The sequence below is a fragment of the Pseudorasbora parva genome, chromosome 14, assembly GCF_024679245.1.
Source record: "Pseudorasbora parva isolate DD20220531a chromosome 14, ASM2467924v1, whole genome shotgun sequence".
Lineage (NCBI taxonomy): Eukaryota > Metazoa > Chordata > Actinopteri > Cypriniformes > Gobionidae > Pseudorasbora > Pseudorasbora parva.
Window position 1 is genome coordinate 24,454,756 of NC_090185.1, and position 18,800 is coordinate 24,473,555.

General features: G+C 37.7%; 1 protein-coding gene across 4 annotated transcripts; it reads left to right on the forward strand.

The window, feature by feature from the left end:
- Positions 1 to 569: 569 nt before the first annotated feature.
- Positions 570 to 14,180, forward strand: mier2 (mesoderm induction early response 1, family member 2). 4 transcript variants are annotated; one of them, XM_067415994.1, is made up of 13 exons: positions 676 to 974; positions 3,015 to 3,187; positions 3,276 to 3,392; positions 3,486 to 3,606; positions 5,337 to 5,416; positions 6,059 to 6,128; positions 6,247 to 6,398; positions 10,539 to 10,620; positions 10,742 to 10,836; positions 10,955 to 11,085; positions 11,613 to 11,737; positions 11,997 to 12,117; positions 13,399 to 13,534. In XM_067415994.1, the coding sequence occupies exons 1-12, from the start codon at positions 968 to 970 to the stop codon at positions 12,074 to 12,076; spliced, it is 1,233 nt and encodes a 410-aa protein (XP_067272095.1). In that variant the 5' UTR covers positions 676 to 967; the 3' UTR covers positions 12,077 to 12,117; positions 13,399 to 13,534. The 4 variants fall into 4 exon arrangements, with proteins under 4 accessions (XP_067272094.1, XP_067272092.1, XP_067272091.1 ...); XM_067415993.1 differs by lacking the exons at positions 676 to 974; positions 11,997 to 12,117 and adding an exon at positions 570 to 633 and having other exon boundaries at positions 13,399 to 14,180; XM_067415991.1 differs by lacking the exon at positions 11,997 to 12,117 and having other exon boundaries at positions 674 to 974; positions 10,745 to 10,836; positions 13,399 to 14,180.
- Positions 14,181 to 18,800: the final 4,620 nt, after the last annotated feature.

The following is an 18,800-nucleotide window of genomic DNA, read 5'->3' on the forward strand; positions in this document are numbered from 1 at the left end:
ATATTAATAAGAAGTATTTTTATTGCAGCAAATCAGCATGTTAGAATGATTTCTGAAAGATCATGTGACACTGAAGATTGGAGTAATGATGCTGAATAGAAAGGTTTTTTTCCCCCCTTTTTTATTATAATGAAATTTCACAAAATTACTTTAGGCATATTCACAGCCTTGGTGAGCATAAAAGACTTCTTGCAAAAACATCTTACAGACCCCAAACTTGGTTGGACATATTTAATGATAAATAGGACTGTAAATATCAGATGTAGCAAATACTTATAGTTGTGTAACCTTATTTATTGATCTCTGATCTTGGCTCAAACTAAAATGAATCATCTGGTTATGTGACTATATTAGCAATGTAAAAAGGCTCACGTGAAGTCAAGACAGTTGCATTTTCATTCATAGTTGTTAACTTTTAAAGTACATCATCTAGAACCCTTCAAACGCTAAAGTATATTTTGCTCACGAATTTTACCGGTAGGATCTATTTCTATTCAACACAAACAGCAGATGACAACCTATATGAATAGTTTGGTGACTATCATCAGTGTTGTTAGTCAGAATGTAAGTTCAATAGGAGTTCTACACAACATCCGGGCATTCCACCGCTTGCGCAGAATCGGAATGGCGGAGGTAAGTGAGCTGCGGGGCTTGGGGGAAGAACAACACAAGGATTAAATGTTTCAACCGCTCCGATACACTTTAACCGTCAGCCGCGCATTAACGGACAGCTTAAGACCCCGGCCGTCTGATCGACCGACTCAGAGAACGGCAAAGATTGACGGTCACTAATAAGGAGGAAGTTAAAATGGGAGCACTCCTCAGCGTTTCGCCACTCTATCTATCTCTCTGTCTGTACGCGTTCACGAGCGTTTAATTCGCCAGATCGAGCGCCGTACGAAACAACGGGAGAGCTGCGCGAGCGCTGGTGCTGAAGTGTGTCCCAGGTGCGAGCGGAGCCGGACGGATGGCAGGTCTAAACTTTCAAAACTTCAGATTACTGTCACTGCCTCCTCGACTTCCCTAAAACTGTTTCCTTCTCGCACCGGTTCGGAGTCACGATGAAAATGTTCAGCACTGACTTAACAGGAAAGCGCCTGAGTGACTAACCGCTGCAAACTTCAGGAAAGCTCAAAGAGGTCACGTACAGATGCGTTAACTGTTAGGAAAAAGATTAGGAAAAAACACTTTAAACATGTCCGTGGTGCTTAAAAACTCTTTACTTTGAGTTTAGACTAAGTCTAGTGTATATGAGGTAAACATAGAAAATTGAGTTCCATTTTGTGGTATAATGTAATTTTTTCTAAGGGAGACTCAGTGAAAGACAGTATCTAGATGTTACTGGGCCATGTCTCCTAAATACAAAGGTTCTTAGTTGGCATTGATGGTTCCACAATGAACCTTTAACATCCACTGAACATTTCCATTGCACAAAAGCAGAAAAAGGTTATTCAGATTAAATTAATTTAATTAAAATGTTCTTCACCGGAAGAAAACAAATGGTTCTTCTATGGCATTACTGTGAAAACCCACTTTTGGAACCTTTATTTTTAGTGATACTATTGCCATTTCGATCAATTTCTTATCACATTTGTACTGTATAAACATGAATGCCTATTTTTGGTGTAAACTATGTTTACTATGGTACCTTTTTGTAAGGGCTTATATTCTAAAAGGTCTAGTACAATTATTATTGTAAATTCTCTCCTAGATATTGAAAATATTATCCTCTAGATATATAAAATATTTCTTGAAAAAGCCTTTGAAGAGTAATTAACAATAATTTAAAGTTTAAACAATGTAATTTTGGTGAAAATTAATTTATGAATGAATGAGGCATTTATATAGAGCGTACACCCAAAGCGCTTTACACTCATGTGAGGGGTCTCTCCTCAACATCCAAATGAGATGATGAGAGAGCAGCCACAATACAACGGTGCCAGTGCGCTCATCACACACCAGCCATAGGTGGAGAGGAGAGAGGGTGATAGAGCTAATGCAGTGCATGGGGATTATTAGGAGGCCATGATTGGTAAGGTCCAATGGAGGAATTTTGCCAGGGCACCAGGGTTACACCTCTACTCTTTACAAGAGGTGCCAAGGGATTTTTAATGTCCACAGAGAGTCAGGACCTCGGTTGATGTTTTTTGTTTGTGGTAAAACTGTGTAAAGATATTGTCTGAGTTTCATGACCTGTCATTAGTTTTAGAAAGTACTTCATTTCATTTATTCAAAAGAAAGTTGTTTGGTATTTGGCTGTCTTTTAAGAGATGTTGTAAGCGGTTGACCTTTTTTAATTTTCCCCATTATCTTCGTATATACGATGACTTCAAAAGGTTTTTAGTAGGGATGCGTGATATGTCGGCCACCATAACGGTATCGGACGATATATGTTCATTTTTAATATTATCGGCCTGATAAAAAAATTAGGCCGATATAATAATAATCTAATGTTTTAATCCATTAATAAATAATGGATTATTTCCTTCAACTCAGACACTTCAGATGCACATGTTCACCATGATGGTTTTGAATTATTTGAAATATGATTGGAATCTCTTAAAAAAGGGAAAATACAGTTAAGTGCAAGTCTGTCATATTGGATACTTATAATATAAATTATAATAAGAACATTATAATTGTGTGCTTGGGACAAGGCTTTTAAGGGTGAGACATTTGTCTTTATAATTAAGCTCTCAAAAATGATATAAAAATTTCGATTTCGATTTATCAGCAAATATATCGGTTATCGACTTTCAAATATAAAGAATTATCGGCACCAGCCAAAATGTTCATATCGGTGCATCCATAGTTTTATGACACTTTTAAAAATACTTGTATGTTAATGCTTGAGAATCAAAATATAAAACCAAGTGGCATACCTTTTCTTAAAACGTTTTTATTAGCCATTTTTTACTATTACTTTTTTAACCAACATTTACCAATGTAATTGACTGATAATTGAACTCATTGATATAAAATTTTGAGAATGATCTGCTCTCATTGTGCTTTAGCTGTGCGAATGGGCTCCAAGGACCAACGGTACAGTCGTGTAGACATTTTCCACCAGGGCTATGCGGGGCCACTGGAGGCCCTTCCCCGGGCATCCACGTTCCTAGAGGAGCAGGACAGGACCCTGGCGGCCCTGCGGAGGCAGGCGGTAAAGATGGCAACAAAGACCCATTCAGTGAGTGGAACAACTTCTTGCTGTGCATTGATAGATTGAATTAGCTTCATATTTAAAAAAAAGGATTGTTTCGTTCACCTTTCCACAGGGTGGTGACATGCCCCTCGAGCAACTGCTGGCACTTTATGGGTACAACATGCCTGATCCTGTCCTGGAACAACCGAATGAGCTGGCAGCTAGTCTGCCTGAAATGACACTGGACAAGGTCACTATCATTGATTTAATCTGTGTAAAATATTCTTATTTTGTAAATTCTTGAAATGCTCCGAGCTTCATTTGGAAAATTGTCCTTTTGTAGGTTCAGACAGGTAAAGATCTGCTCTCAGGAGGGGAGGATGTCAACACCCATTCCTCTGCTGATGACCTCACACTCTCCCTCACGTCCCATGCATCTGACCTCTTACAAAGCCACCTTAGAGGTAGCATATCACATTTCAATGCCTCTTATTGGACTATACTGTCAAGTGGATATTCTAATAAGCAATGTCAGTGCTAGTTGCCTTATTTTTCAAGCTTTTTAATTTGTCCCGATTTGTCCACACTGCTCATACGTTTGGAACTTAGTCATGTTTTTCTGTGACAAATCTTGCTGAGCCCAGAAAAAGACATCTAGGGCCCTATTTTAACAATCTGAGGTACACTTAGGGTGTGTCTGAATCAACTTTTGCTAGTTAAATGACGGAAAAGGCGCATGGTCCAGAAGGGTTGTCCCTATTCTCTTAATAAGTCATGGGTGTGTTTTGGGTGTAACTTGCAATAAACCAATCAGAGGCTTCCATTCACTTTAAAGGCAAATTGCGTTCGCACCCAGGTTGATTCGCTATTTACATGGTGGAATTTGCTAATGGTAAGACTGAATGCTTTTCCAGAGAGGAATCCTTTTTTTTTTAATATTTAAAAATGTTTGTGTGCTTCTGCACGTCCCTGTGTGTGTAACAAGCAGAGTTTACACGTGGTGTGGACCCGCCTATAGCGCATATTACTAACTTCTTCTTTTCCTTTCGGCTGTTCCCTTCAGGGGTTGCCACAGCGACTCATCTGCCTCCATCTAGCCCCTGCATCCTCTTCTCTCAGACCGACTACCTTCATGTCCTCCTTCCCTACATCCATAAACCTCCTCTTTGGTCTTTCTCTCGACCTCCTGCCTGGCAGCTCTAACCTCAGCATCCTTTTACCGATATATTCACTCTTCCTCCTCTGAACATGTCCAAACCCACTCAACCTGGCCTCTCTAACTTCTCTTACTTTGTCTCAAAAACATCTCACGTGTGCTGTCCCTCTGATGTACTCATTCCTGATCCTATCCATCCTCGTCACTCCCAAAGAGAACCTCAACATCTTCAGCTCTGCTACTTCTGCTACCTCTAGGAGGAACTGTCTTTTCCTCAGTGCAACTGTCTCCAAACCATACATCATCGCTGGTCTCACTACTGTCCTGTACACCTTTCCTTTCATTCTTGCTGGTACTCTTTTATCACACAACAGACCTGACGCTTTTCTCCATCCATTCCAGCCCTTTCTGCACACGCTTCTTCACCTCTTTTCTACACGTCCCCATTGGATGTTGACCCTAAGTACTTAAAATCCTGCACCTTCTTTACCTCTTCACCCTGTAACCTCACTGTTCCACTTAGTTCTCTCTCATTCACACACATGTATTCTGTCTTGCAGCGACTAACCTTCATTCCTCTTCTCTCCAGAGCAAACCTCCACCTATCTAGACTTTCCTCCACCTGCTCCCTGCTCTCATTACAGATTACAATGTCATCTGCAAACATCATAGTCCATGGAGATTCCTGTCTGACCTTATCTGTCAGCCGTGTCCATCACCACCATATTAACACGCCCTTTAAATAACACAATAATACTGTTTCTTTAGTTGCCTCAAAATAGCAACACTCCAATAATGCACCTAAAAAACATCTCGTTTTTTAGTCCAGCATGCCCATGGGCAAACAGGTGGCCGCGAGTGCATTTGTTGTTTAAACAACGTGGCGCTGGACGTGAAAATGATAATTGCGTCGGGCTGAAACTAGTGCGCCAGGTGCATGAAAGGGCCATTAGTGTGTGGAATTGATTTTATGAAAATTTTATTTTATTTTGTTAAAAATGTTTGGGCTTACTCTGAACATGTTCTAAATCTTTCCAGGTGATGACAAAGACACTTCAGTCAGCTGCTCCGAAGATGACTCAGAAAGCAACTCTATTCCCTCCAGTGATGGCCGAAAGGTAAAAAGAAAAGAAAAAAGATTGTCGTAGTTTACTATGGTAATAATTTATGCTATTTCAACTTTATTTCAATGACCAATACTTATTTTAATACTTTTATATACTTAATTGAACAATTATAAATAATAACATTTGAATGGGCCAAGAACAGAGCCCAGTGGGACACCATAGTTAAAAGTATCAGTAGGCCATTCTGTGCAAATGAATCAAGTTTTAAAACACTTAAAATACTTTCATATTGAATAATATGACCATTATTATTTTCTTAAATTAAATGAATACTAATTAATTTTATTAAAGTGAAGTACCAAATCAGCAAATTAGAAGGATTTCTGAAGGATCAGGTCAGCTTTGCCATCACAGGAATAAATTACATTTTTAAATATATTCAAATACAAAACAGATTCATTTATATGAATTAATTAATTCATGTTGTATTAATATTTCACAATATTGGCGTTTTTATTGTATTTTTGATCAAATAAAAGCACCAATGGTGAGAATAAGAGACTTCTTTCAAAAGCATTAAAAATCTTACTGACCCCAAATCTATAAAAATGAATTTAAATTATTTTATAACAATTTAAAAATGTCAGCTTAATGGAAAGAAAATGTAGTAACGTGCCATGTTTTGGTTATCAGGACATCATGGTGGGCCCTCAGTATCAGGCTATAATTCCTGCTCTCTGTACACACACCTTTTATGAAAGAGGTGAGTGTCTTCTCTTAGCTGGTGTCCTTTACAGGGTTGTGGTTACAGTGGTCTGTTTTGCATAACCGACCTGCCGAGTCCCCTGCGACCCACACCTGTTTTATTACTGTTTCCCCAGCCTATGAAAATGAGGACCAGTTGTTGTGGACTCCAGATGTGTTGTCCAGTCTGGCAGCAGAGACGTTTTTGCTTGAAGTCCAGAGAAAAGACAGTGACAATGGACCTACAAACAGTCTGACCACGGGAGATATAGTCAAAGACAATGAGCAGGTTGGGTTAAATTCAGATATAACACTTGTTTTTTCTTGCAATTTGGAATTGGCTGAATTGAAGTGAAAATTATATACTATTATAGCATTCATTATTATTTAGAATTTTGATATTTTGACATTGACATTAACATTTAGTAATAGTAGGTGACAGATGTCAGTGTTAGTACTTATTTTTCAGTTATTTCCCATGGCAACATTTAATTTAGTTTATATTTTATTTTAGCTTTATTTCAATTACAAAAATTGTTTTTTTATTTGAATCTTTTGATAAAAATAACAACACTCCTTGCTAGACTGATTTTGTTAAAATTTGTTTTTTATTACAAATTATAGTGGGTGATATGTTTGACAAGTTATGTCTTGTAATTACACACACACACACACACACACACACACACACACACACACACTTGTGTATATATACAAGGGCTGGACAATGAAACTGGCCAATATAGTGTTGGAGGTTTCATGCCTAAATATGCACTTTCTGGTTGCCAATCTTTACTGATTTTACATTCATCCGTAAGAGCAGTGTAGGAAGATTGAGTTAGCAGAGCAATATCACAGATGTACATAAAATATTGCAATCCACACAACATAATTGGAGACGTAGAGTTCAAAAGAGGACCAGTTGGTGCGGGTTTCACTGGCTCATCTGCGACCGGGGGTGTGGACCATTATTCGTACGTCTCTAAAATTAACTCAGTTAGCTGGATTTGATTGTTGACAATTTGGCAGGATCTTTGATTGTTTGGTTTTTTGACGCTCATCCTGGACGTGCTGTCATAGCAATGGGTCCGTAAGCTCAGACCGGAGCAGGCTTATTTCATGTAAACAATTAGATTGCAACTTTTTAAATGCCGTTGACACTTAAAATCTGTCCCAGCCACTGCTACTTTATTGAAATAGTCCTTACTGAACCAGGGCAATAATAATTTTAAATAATAATATAAAAATGTATTAAAAAATATATAATGTTGTGTAGTCTATATTACTATAGAGACAGCAACTTGATTTGAGAGATTAATTTTTGATGGAATAATTACTTTATAATTTTATTGGAGGTTTACACACATGCTATAGAGTTAATCTGCCGTGCCTTAATTTGGTGACAGATATTATGGGAGTGGCTTGATGCGGCACAGGAGATGCTGATAACTTGATCTCGACCCTTAAGAAACTTCAATTAATGCTGTCACTTAACAAATCTGCTTCAAATATAAAATTAACTGAATTGCTAATTACAACATTGAATTAAAACATGAAGGCTGTTCAAATACTAAAAATCATGAATATAAATAATTGGGCATCATGTCAAAAAAGAAAATGCTGATCGTGGTTTCGATTATCGTTGAATCTGCCCTCTTCAGGGGACGTGCGGTAATCTCAGACAACTTAATCCAGATATATTTAATCAAAATTGTGTCAGAAAAATGTCCATTGATTCGCATCAGAAGGCCTTGAGCTGTGTGGATTACATTTATCCGCTTGTTAAGTCGTGACGTTAGGAACGCCGTTTCCGGGTTCAAGCCTCAACTCGTTTCACTTGAGAATGCCATCGACACCTGTTTATGCTGCAACAGAACTAAAGAGGAGCATCATGAACTGTTTATTTCTCCTGCTTGTCTGAACGCCAGGCTATTTATTCATATTAAACATTAAACGTTTAAAAAAGTTTAACATTTAAAATACTTACAGTCTACACAACAGTCTCTGTGCTCACAGCGTCACATACATTAATATTTTAACCGTTTAAAAAAGATGAATCACTGTCTGGCCATCTGGAATTTTGGTATGGAGGAAAAGGTTATGATTATAGCTTTTTTTGTAGTATCACACCACATTATGTGTGTATATTAGCACCGTTTGTAGTTTTTCTTGTGGTATAAGATAAAGCACTTGGACCCGGAAGCGCTGACGCGTGACGTCAGCCTTAACAACCGGATAATGGATGGATGCACTTTTTTGATCTTAATATTTTGGGCTGTCATTCACTGCCATTATAAATTAAATCTTGTAAGAGCGAGGACATTTTTTAATATAACACCGATTGTATTCATCTGAAAGAAGAATGTCATATACACCTAGGATGGCTTGAGGGTGAGTAAATCATGGGGAACTTTCATTTTTGGGTGAACTATTAAGCGATATACGAAGAATGGACCCCAGGACAGCGAGTCTTTGTGGTGTATTGAGAGCTATAGTATACAGGGTAATGTCTGCATACCTCCATGAAGGACGAACCACATCCAACGAACTAGGAGTAACTGTTGACACAAGGAAGCTGTCTCAAAGGGATGTCTGGGTACTAACCTTGATTGTATCCAAAAACATAAAACCACAGCTGCCTAACTCACTGCAGAATTAAAATGCGTAACCTCAACCCTCCTGTCAATGCCAAATGTCGATTTCATTGGTTCCAACAGTGCAAATTTTGGGCTGTGAACAATGTGACATGTATTGAGTCCAACTTCACTGTCTTTTCCACATCTGTGAGAGTTATGGTGTGGAGAAGCCCCAAAGAAGCTCAGCACCAGACTGTTGCGTCCCAAGAGTGAAGCACTGGGATGGATCAGTGATTGTTTGGGCTGCAATATCATGGTATTCCCTACTGTTCTTTATCGTTGCATCACTACCAAGGACTACTGAAACATTCTGGAGAACCCAATGGTTCAAACATTGCACCCTGAAGGATGTATCACCATTATAATGCATCAATATAAACCGCAAGACTTGTGACAGTATGGCAGTTGCCATACCCTGGCGTTCAGACAAGCAGGAGAAATAAACAGTTCATGATGCTGCTCTTTAGTTCTGTTGCAGCTTTGAAAAGCAAATTTAAACAGCCTAACGCCGTGTCCTAACTAGACGCGATGTGACAAGATTTTCAGCGGCAAACCAGACCCGACCCGAGGTCAATCAATCAAAAATCACAGCCAATCAGAAGAGCGCATGAGCGGGCTCTGCCAGCGCACTGACTGCATTTGCAACGAAAGGGATAAGTAGCCGACAATATTGAATTCCTAAATAGTACATAATTTTAGCATGATTAAAAATACAGTGATTTTTACAGTGACTTTACAGTGACTAAGCATTTTTTTTAAATCATAGAAAATGCTTGTTTGTTCACCTTGACAGTTTGAACATAGTTGTTTCCTTTAATTTATTTTTCAAGATCGGAGGTGATTTATCCATTGTTTGCTTTCAGTAAGGCTGTAAAGGTCATGAAAATGTACATTTAAACTCACTTTGAATTCTTTTTTACATTAAATAAAGCCTGTAATCTGCATTTGTCATTTGTATGTTGTGCTTCCAGCCACAACGCAGCATAAATAAAAACAGCAGCCGAAAATAAATATATTTCTTCTCTCATGTTGCGTTTGGTTAGGACACAGTGAAGGCTTATAGGACTGTTTCAGCATTTGCATTGATTGTGTGTTGTTGTTAAGTCTGTGGTTAAGTATTTTAGGGGATTTTTCCACATTTTGTTTAGATATAATAATTGGGAATGTCATATTGTCAGAAGGACTAATGCCATACCCTCGGTTTTTGTGAAACGCTGCCACCGGAGGAACATGAAAGTGAAGTTGAAAATCTCCCATGGCCTTGAAACGTGCAGCTACCAGATCTGAATATTATTGAGCCAATTTAGTGTACGTTTTCCTCCACCAGCATCACATAGTGACCTGGCCAGTGGCCACTGTTCTGGAAGAGGAATGGCTCAAAATCCCTCTGGCGACTGTGAAGGACTTCTATCCGTCATTCCCAAGACAAATTGGCGCTGCGTTGGCTGCAAAAGGAGACCCTACACCATACTAAGAAATTATAGTGGTCTAAAAACCTGGTGTTTCATTGTTCATTGAAATTGTAATGGTCTGAGAATAGAGCCCAGTGGGACCCCCTAGTTTTTGACAAAGTTGTATTTTAGATTGTAAATTATTTTAGTCCAAACCATGTCAGAAAACATGATCATCAGGTTTTGTGGAGGCTTTGTGTTGTCATTAAAGCAAAGCAGCAACATGCCAAATACAAAGACATTCTGAAATGACATTGATGATCTTTTGTACCTCACTGTATGTTTTTATTGTCTTGTTTTGGTCTTTCAGTGGTTGCACTTATTCTTTCATCTCTTTTGTAGGCTCTTTATGAACTAGTAAAATGCAACTTTAATGCAGAAGAGGCACTAAGAAGATATCGCTTTAATGTCAAGGTTTTCAACGGTAAGACCTCTGCCTTGTCTCTCTTTGTTTGCATTTCTTTCTGAAACCTTCTTAAGCAGACAGACACAAACAATGCATCCTGAAAGCTGCTTAATCTCAAATATTTTGAAAAATGTTCCAGAAGACCTTTGTGCCTGGAGTGAGGAGGAGTGTCGTAGCTTTGAGCATGGCTACCGTGCCTATGGGAAGAACTTCCACCTCATACAGGGCAACAAGGTGAGTACCAAATTTGTCTCATAACATTATTTCCCTGTAGGGATTGCTGCTGATGTTTCTAGTGTTAGAGAAACGAGAGTGCTTTAATGTGTCAGTTTTTCTTATTTGCGCCGCCCAGGTCCGCACGCGCTCGGTGGGTGAGTGTGTAGAGTACTACTACATGTGGAAGAAATCAGAGCGGCATGAGTATTTCACACAACAGGCCACCAAGATGGGTCGGAAAAAGTGCAATCTACCATCTGGGAACACGTGAGTTTCCACAGGACTCTTACACAAGAAACTAAAATTATCTACTAAATGCATAAATGTAAATGAAAAGATTGAAAAAGTAATAATGAAGTGGTGTAGAAGAACATGTGTAAATGAACAGGTTAATCACTTTTTTTTCTGTTGACTGATTAAAAGCAAATTAAGCTGAATGAATACAAATTAGAGGCTTATATTTTTTTGTTAAAGGGATAGTTCACCAAAAAAAATCTTTCTTCTGTTGAACACAAAAGAAGATATTTTAAAGAATGTTGGTCTCCAGACAGTTGACGACATTGACTTCCATGGCATTTTTTTCCTTTAATGGAAGTCAGTGGGTGCAGTTAACTGTCTGGAGACCGTCATTCTTTAACGGGGTGCTTGCATGCGATTTCACTTGTTTATCTTTAGTTAGTGCGTAATGTTGCTGCTTGAGCATAAACAGTATCTGCAGGCAAATATATAGTAAAAGTTTTCACATTTTTAAAATAAAAATCTGATGATATTTAAGTGATTTATGTGTCTCATAGAGAGGATGCTGAGCCGGATGGGGATACTGGTGATGTGGAAGGTGCCAATCACGGTTTGCCAACTAGGTCTTCCATTCAACTCCAGCCTCCATCGCCACCTGCAGCCATGGAGCTGGATAAACAAGGTACCCTTTTTACTAGTTCTTGGATATTATACTTACTTTTCCACATGCTATATATAGTTCATGGAATCTTCCATTGCGGCAAGCTTCTTCATTTATATTCATTTGCTTATGTCCAGCATAAATGCATTTGTTCTTGGTTTTGGTCTGGATGGTCAAAGATTTATTTGTTTCATTGTTGTTTTCCATCTGCCAGCATTTTTCCTATTGTGTTTTTGTTCTTTTATGTTCCGTCACCTTTCATTTGGTCGCACCAATCCAGAGGAGAGCCTGAATTGTGCAGCTCAATTTCAGGGTCGTCCACGACGGAAACGCACACCGCGCTTCCTATTAAAGCCCTGAGCTTGCTGCTCACAGACAGCCTAAAACTGACAGACACACAGGTAAAAACAGAAGTGGAGATGTCCCAGGAAATGGATCATTCCTGTTATGTTGCACATTTTCACTTTTTTATTATATAAAACATATTAAACTAAATTTTTACAATTATATTAGGAAATCGTATAGGCTGAGGTACTAACATAAAAATGGGCATATTAAAGGTGCTGGGTGTAAATGTTTTGTTTTCAGAGATTTAGAAAACATGCCGTGTCGGAAAATCTATTTTTGTTTTGGACTGTGTGATTCCACCAACTGCCAATTTTCCCAATAGTATTTCGACACCCAAGTTGTGAAATGTCGGAAAACGCAACGTATTGTAGACATGGAAGCCAGCAAACAAACTAGGTCAGATATCGCAATATTACATACTGCTGCTTTAAGAAATATTGATCAAAGTATTGCAAGAATTTATCATTTATATTAAGCGAAATATTTTTTGTAATTTTTAATTATTAAAAAAAAAAGTTTTTTTTTGTGTCCTCAATATCACTTTCCATCCTGTTACTCACTTTAAAATATTCCACTCTGTTAGATCAAATTACAGAAATTTGTATGATATCATTAAAATTTCATAAATATATCATTATATCATAAATTTCACAACGTGATCTGTTTACATCAGTGTTGTTTTGTGTAATATTTTGACCTATCATTTTTTAAAATATATTTTCAGTTTTCATTTTAGTTTGTTGTAATGATTTTATATGCTTTTGTCTTTTTATTATTATTATAGTTATTTATATTTCTTAAGTTATATCTTAAATTTATTTTATTTCTGCCTTAGCAACTTTAGTACTTGAAGTAAAGTTATTCAGCATTCTAATTTTTTAAGTTTTTCATCTAATGTTTATAAATTATTTTATTTCAGCGTATTTCAGTTAACAAAAGCGATTTTAATAGTTAACAACATCAACACTGGTATGATATCAAAATATCAAAAATATCAAACAATGAATTTTTGTCAAGTCCCAAACTATTAGTTTTTAGCTTGCACCCCATTCAGTTCCATCCTATTCATTATTTATTTCCACCCTGTTATAATTTCATACCATTGTGAAAATAATGAAGCTATAATTAATTATGTTTAAGTGTCTGAATGTGACAAATCATATATTTTTTTAATCTGGTACTGCATAACAGGAATGACCCAAACAATCAATTTGTGCATGCGGTTTAAATTGTAAAACAGAAACTCATCATACATCAAATCATTTATTTCTTTTCTGTTCTCCCCCAAATGCTCGACCGCTTTTTCTTGATTTGCCTGTTTATTATGTTTCCAGGTTCTGAGCGAAACATTGGGGAGCTGGAACTATGTGCAGGTTCTTGTTCTAGCCCACAGGGGGAGCAGTTGTTCAGACAATTTCCACCTCTCACACAAGTGCTCCAGATGCCAGACAGAGCCTCCCCGTCCACCCAGCTTTACTTCTCCTCGCTCCACCTCAGCCACTCCGTCCCTTCTTCCCAGCTAGTCTCGAGGCTCCTGGGAGGAGGTCTTTACCAGCTACAACCGGGTTCTTTTCCTGAAGATCCTGTACCTGCCCGCTCAGAGTACGCTGCCTCACGGAGGCTTCAAATAGACTTTTCTTTGCCTTCCTCTCCCGTCTCATCCGTCCCAGATTTTGGGGTACTCGGAAGCCTCTTGTGTTCTCCTTCCTCCATTTGCCCCACACCCATGCAACACAGCAACTCACCCATTCAGCGAATGGAAACATTCCACATCTAAGCAAATGTGATGACTATCATTCACCTGGAATTTGCAGTTGTTGCTTTTCAGGCTACTCCAGAAATGCCTGACATAAAGGGATAATTCAGGCCAAAGTAGAAATTCTGTTGTCATTGCTCACCCTTATGTCATCCCAAATCTGTTTGAACATTGTCCATACAGTAAAAGTAAATGGGGTCCAAAACTTACAAGCTCCAAAAAATACATAAAGGTAGCATAATAGTCAGCCGCTACTGAAAGTACACTACTTTTATATAATGTTTAGACAAAAGATTCTTCCTCCTTTTACACTTTTACACTTTTACACACACACACACACACACACACACACACACACACACACACACACACACACACACACACACACACACACACACACACACACACACACACACACACACACACACACACACACACACTCTCACACACACTCACACACACACACACACACGCAATAGTGTTCTGTAGAAGAAAGTAATTCATACAAGTTTGGAATGACATGAGGGTGAAAACATTTTGACATAATTTTCATTTTTTGCCTGAACGATACCTTCAATCAAGGAATGTGTTCAAGAATTCCTCATTTAAACCATGTTGTCTTCTACTACTAAACTAGTACCCAGGTGTTTTAGGGAGCTGGTTGTCTCTGTCAGACTACTACATGCAATGAAAGTGTTTTTAACTACCTAATTGTACGCTTCTTTGGAAATATGTGAGGATTTAAATCACTTCGAAATGTTTGATGGTCTCATTTTATAGCAACTGTGCAGTAAACTGCTTCTTTCATTGCATGTAGTTCTTATAAGCTCTCAAAACTTACATTTTTAAATGGCTCATTTTTGTTAAAGCATAAAATGTTTTATTTCTAAAGAAGATATCATCACGAATGAACTACTAATGCAGTTGCTTCTCCTTTTCATTTGTTGCGATTCTGGCTTTCCCGTCGTAGGTTCTCTTTGTGCAATAATAAAAAAAAGAGAAAAAAGTTCCTCAGGGGCTTTGATCGTTTCCCTCTCGGTCTAGTCCGTCGGTACTGCAGTACTAAGTGTTGAAGAGGGTTTTTGAATGGTTTATGAATATACACTCCACATATGCTTTGCCAACAAATCCTCTACGTTTCTCAGGTTTTGCAGCCAGTTGTCTTTGCAGGAAGCCAAAACCTGTACTACTCAGAATCCTTCGCTACCTGGAGAAACCGGCACCGTCAAATCTAGTGTAGTACCTCATTTATGACTGGACTTCTGTTATTTAGGATTTAAAGTATCATGTATTACCATCCACATCCCTTTATATGCTCAGCTTCAACATGTTTTCTAATTGGCTTTAAGTTTTGTCTATAGTTTACACAAGGTTCAGAAGATACGAAAGGGAGACAAACACTGCCTTGACTTATTTTACTTTTTTTTTTAAAGCAATTTATGTATTACTGCTCCTGTTATATTGATTTATTGTCCCTGTTATTATATTTTGTAAATAATAATAAAAAATTAGAAAACAAATTACTTTTAATTACTAGACTCCTTGTGACAACTAGTTACGCACACAAACACACACTCTCTCTCTCTCTCTCTCTCTCTCTCTCTCTCTCTCTCTCTCTCTCTCTCTCTCTCTCTCTCTCTCTCTCTCTCTCTCTCTCTCTCTCTCTCGATACATCACGTGGATTACATCACATGGATGGTCGGTGCGTGTGTGTCACTTACCTGGGGAACACATGGCACCAGGATGCACTATGGGAAGAAAGCAAGCCGGCGGAGGCAGTGTGATGCTGTGGGCAATGTTCTGCTGGTAAAGCAGATGTTCCTTGGGTCCTGCCATTCATGTGGATGTTACTTTGACATGTATCACCACTTAAGCATTGTTGCAGACCATGTACACCCTTTCATGGAAACTTAAAAAATGGTTCAGGAATGGTTTGATAAGTTTGAGGTGTTGACTTGGTCTCCATATTCCCCAGATCTCAATCCAATCGAGCATCTGTGGGATGTGCTGTACAAGTCCGATCAATGGTGGCCCCGATCGCACAACTTAAAGGATCTGCTGCTAACATCTTGGTGCCAGATACCACCGACTGATCAGGGCTGTTTTGGCAGCAAAAGGGGGACCAATATTAGATCATAATATTATGCCTGACATCTCTGTAGCATTTTCCTATGCTCTGTTTTCATTTGTAATTACAGCATTAGGAAGCCTAATGTAAATATGTGTAGACTGCTTAATAAAGCAATTTAGTAGCCTATTGTCAACATAATTTTCGAACTGCTGCAATAGTTTTAATGTGTAGCCTGTCAGTGTCCACTAGAGGGCAGATTAACATACAAATGAAATGCCAGGCAAGCGAATAAAGAAAGCTTCGGTTTACACCCTAAAATCCTAGACTTGACCTTTAAAAAACTTTGTATTATTAATGAATAGTAATTTGCCACCATATTCTTATATCATCAGCGATAGTTTTTTTAACTAGTCTACATGAAAGCATAATTTGAACATGGCCATCTATGAAGCATTCGGCAACCTTTAAAACTTTTGTTTAACCCTGGGAACTCAAATAATATTAAAGCTGCGAGCAGCGATGACGGGCCCAAGCCGGGGGCACCGCCACCCCGGTGGCATCAGCTTAACTGTGCGCAGAAGGCCAATAGGCATTTAATATGGGAAAAAATAAAAGGACTATGTCAAAGTCATTTGAATTCACCTCATTAACTGCAGAAACTGGTGCTGCTATGACCAGGAACCACAACACTCACATCTCTGAGATCAATTACATTTTATTCACTAATTTTATGTCAGATGATGTCAAATGTCAATTTCAAAATGAGTGCAGAACACTGTCCAAATGCTGAAGTTGTATTATCCTTACACTTCTCTTTGTGTTTTTGACCTACCGTAGCTTCTGTTTGTTCACCAGTCTTATGCAGTAAAAAGCATGCATGTTTTTATTTTAATATGTGTGGCATTCAATATTTTTAAAAATATAAATAAATAAATAAATCTAAATCACAGAATCCACAAAAATGATTTTAATATCAGTGTCAGGTAAGAGTAATATACATGCACAATTTTGTAAGTCCAGAAGGCCTGTATATTTTTTAAAGATATGTTATATTTTGTGTGGTTTTTTTTAACTTATTTTTCACATCAAAGTGATAGCTATTTGTGATAGCCTATGATATAAAAGCGTTAAATTATGACAATCAAGAGACAAGGTGACACACACACACACACACACACACACACACACACACACACACACAGAGTGAGAGAGACCCCCCCCCCACCACACACACACACACACACACACACACTCACACACACACACACGCACACACACACACACAGAGTGACCCTGAGAGAGTGGGGGGGGGGTAAGGACAGACAGAAAGAGAGAGGCATAGTCTGATTCCGATTGAACAAGGTTTGAAACAAAAAATTAAATTTACATTCTCAAAAGAACTCATTCTGTGTGATTTATAAGCTTTTGTACCCATTGGGACCTCAATTTAGGTCCCTACAGTGACACGAGTCCCCATGAGTCTGTGTGCATTCAGGTTGAAGTCCCCACCAGGCTAGAAAAACATGAATATTGAACAAGATTTTAAACAAAAAATAATAATAAAATCTAAATGGTTGGAGAAAATTATTTGAAAAAGAAACTCAAATGTGTTCTTTTTATGTTAGTATTTTAGTTTTAAGAATTAATCTTCAAATACAAAATGTTAAAGAAAACCAATATATTGATAAAAAAAATACAAAAAGTACATTCATTTTACATTTTTATTCTTTCTGTGTTTGGTGACTATAGATAAAACTGGCCAAGTGTTTTATTTTTATACATTTTTCTCAGACTTATCCAGCCGTGTTCATAAATAAGGCTATACTCCCACCTTCTTTGTATTAACACAATTATTAAACTAATTATATAAAAAATATTGTCAATGCCTGTCAAATCTTCAGTGTCCTTTGTTTCATGTTGACCGAGTTGACTTTAGTATTTATCTAAAGGTCTTTTTATATTTGTATTTTCACAATTACGAAACTAATTATATAAAACGGTATTGTCAATGCTCTACAAATTAAATGGTTCCATACTTTTTCAATTTTTTTATTCAAACCCAGAAATATATATATATATATATATATATATATATATATATATATATATATATATATATATATATATATATATATATATATATATATATATATATATATATATATATATATATTTATCCTTTAATGCTGGCCAAAGCACACAGCAATAAAAGAGCTAATCTTTTCCTCATCAAAATGCAACTGGCACCCATCCCCCATCAGACACACACACACACACACACACACACACACACACACACACACACACACACACACACACACACACACACACACACACACACACACACACAGTCAGAGTCACATGTCTGGTCTCTGGTGTGCTATCTTTCTGGGGACTCACCATAGACTTAATGGTTTTTATGCTGTACAAACCATATATTCTGTCCTCCTACACTGCTCCTACCCTAAACCTACCCATCACACAAAACTTTCTGCATTTTCACATTTTCAAAATAACTCATTCTGTATGATTTATAAGCTTGTGTACCCATTGGTAAGTCCCCATGAGTCTTTGTGCATTCAGGTTTAAGTCCCCACCAGGCTAAAAAAAACATTCACACACACACACACACACACACACACACACACACACACACACACACACACACACACACACACACACACACACACACACACACACACACACACACACACACAGAGGCAAGGTTTTTTGCTTGAAAACTTATACAATATTGCCCTCTACTGGTCATTTAAATGAGAGCATAAGTGTTGAGAAAAAAAAAGAAAAAAAAAACTGTGATTATATAGAATAACCAGCAGGTGGGAGTATAGCCTTATTTATGAACCAGGCACTGGTGTGCTTATTTTGTGTTTTTTAGGCTTTTGCTA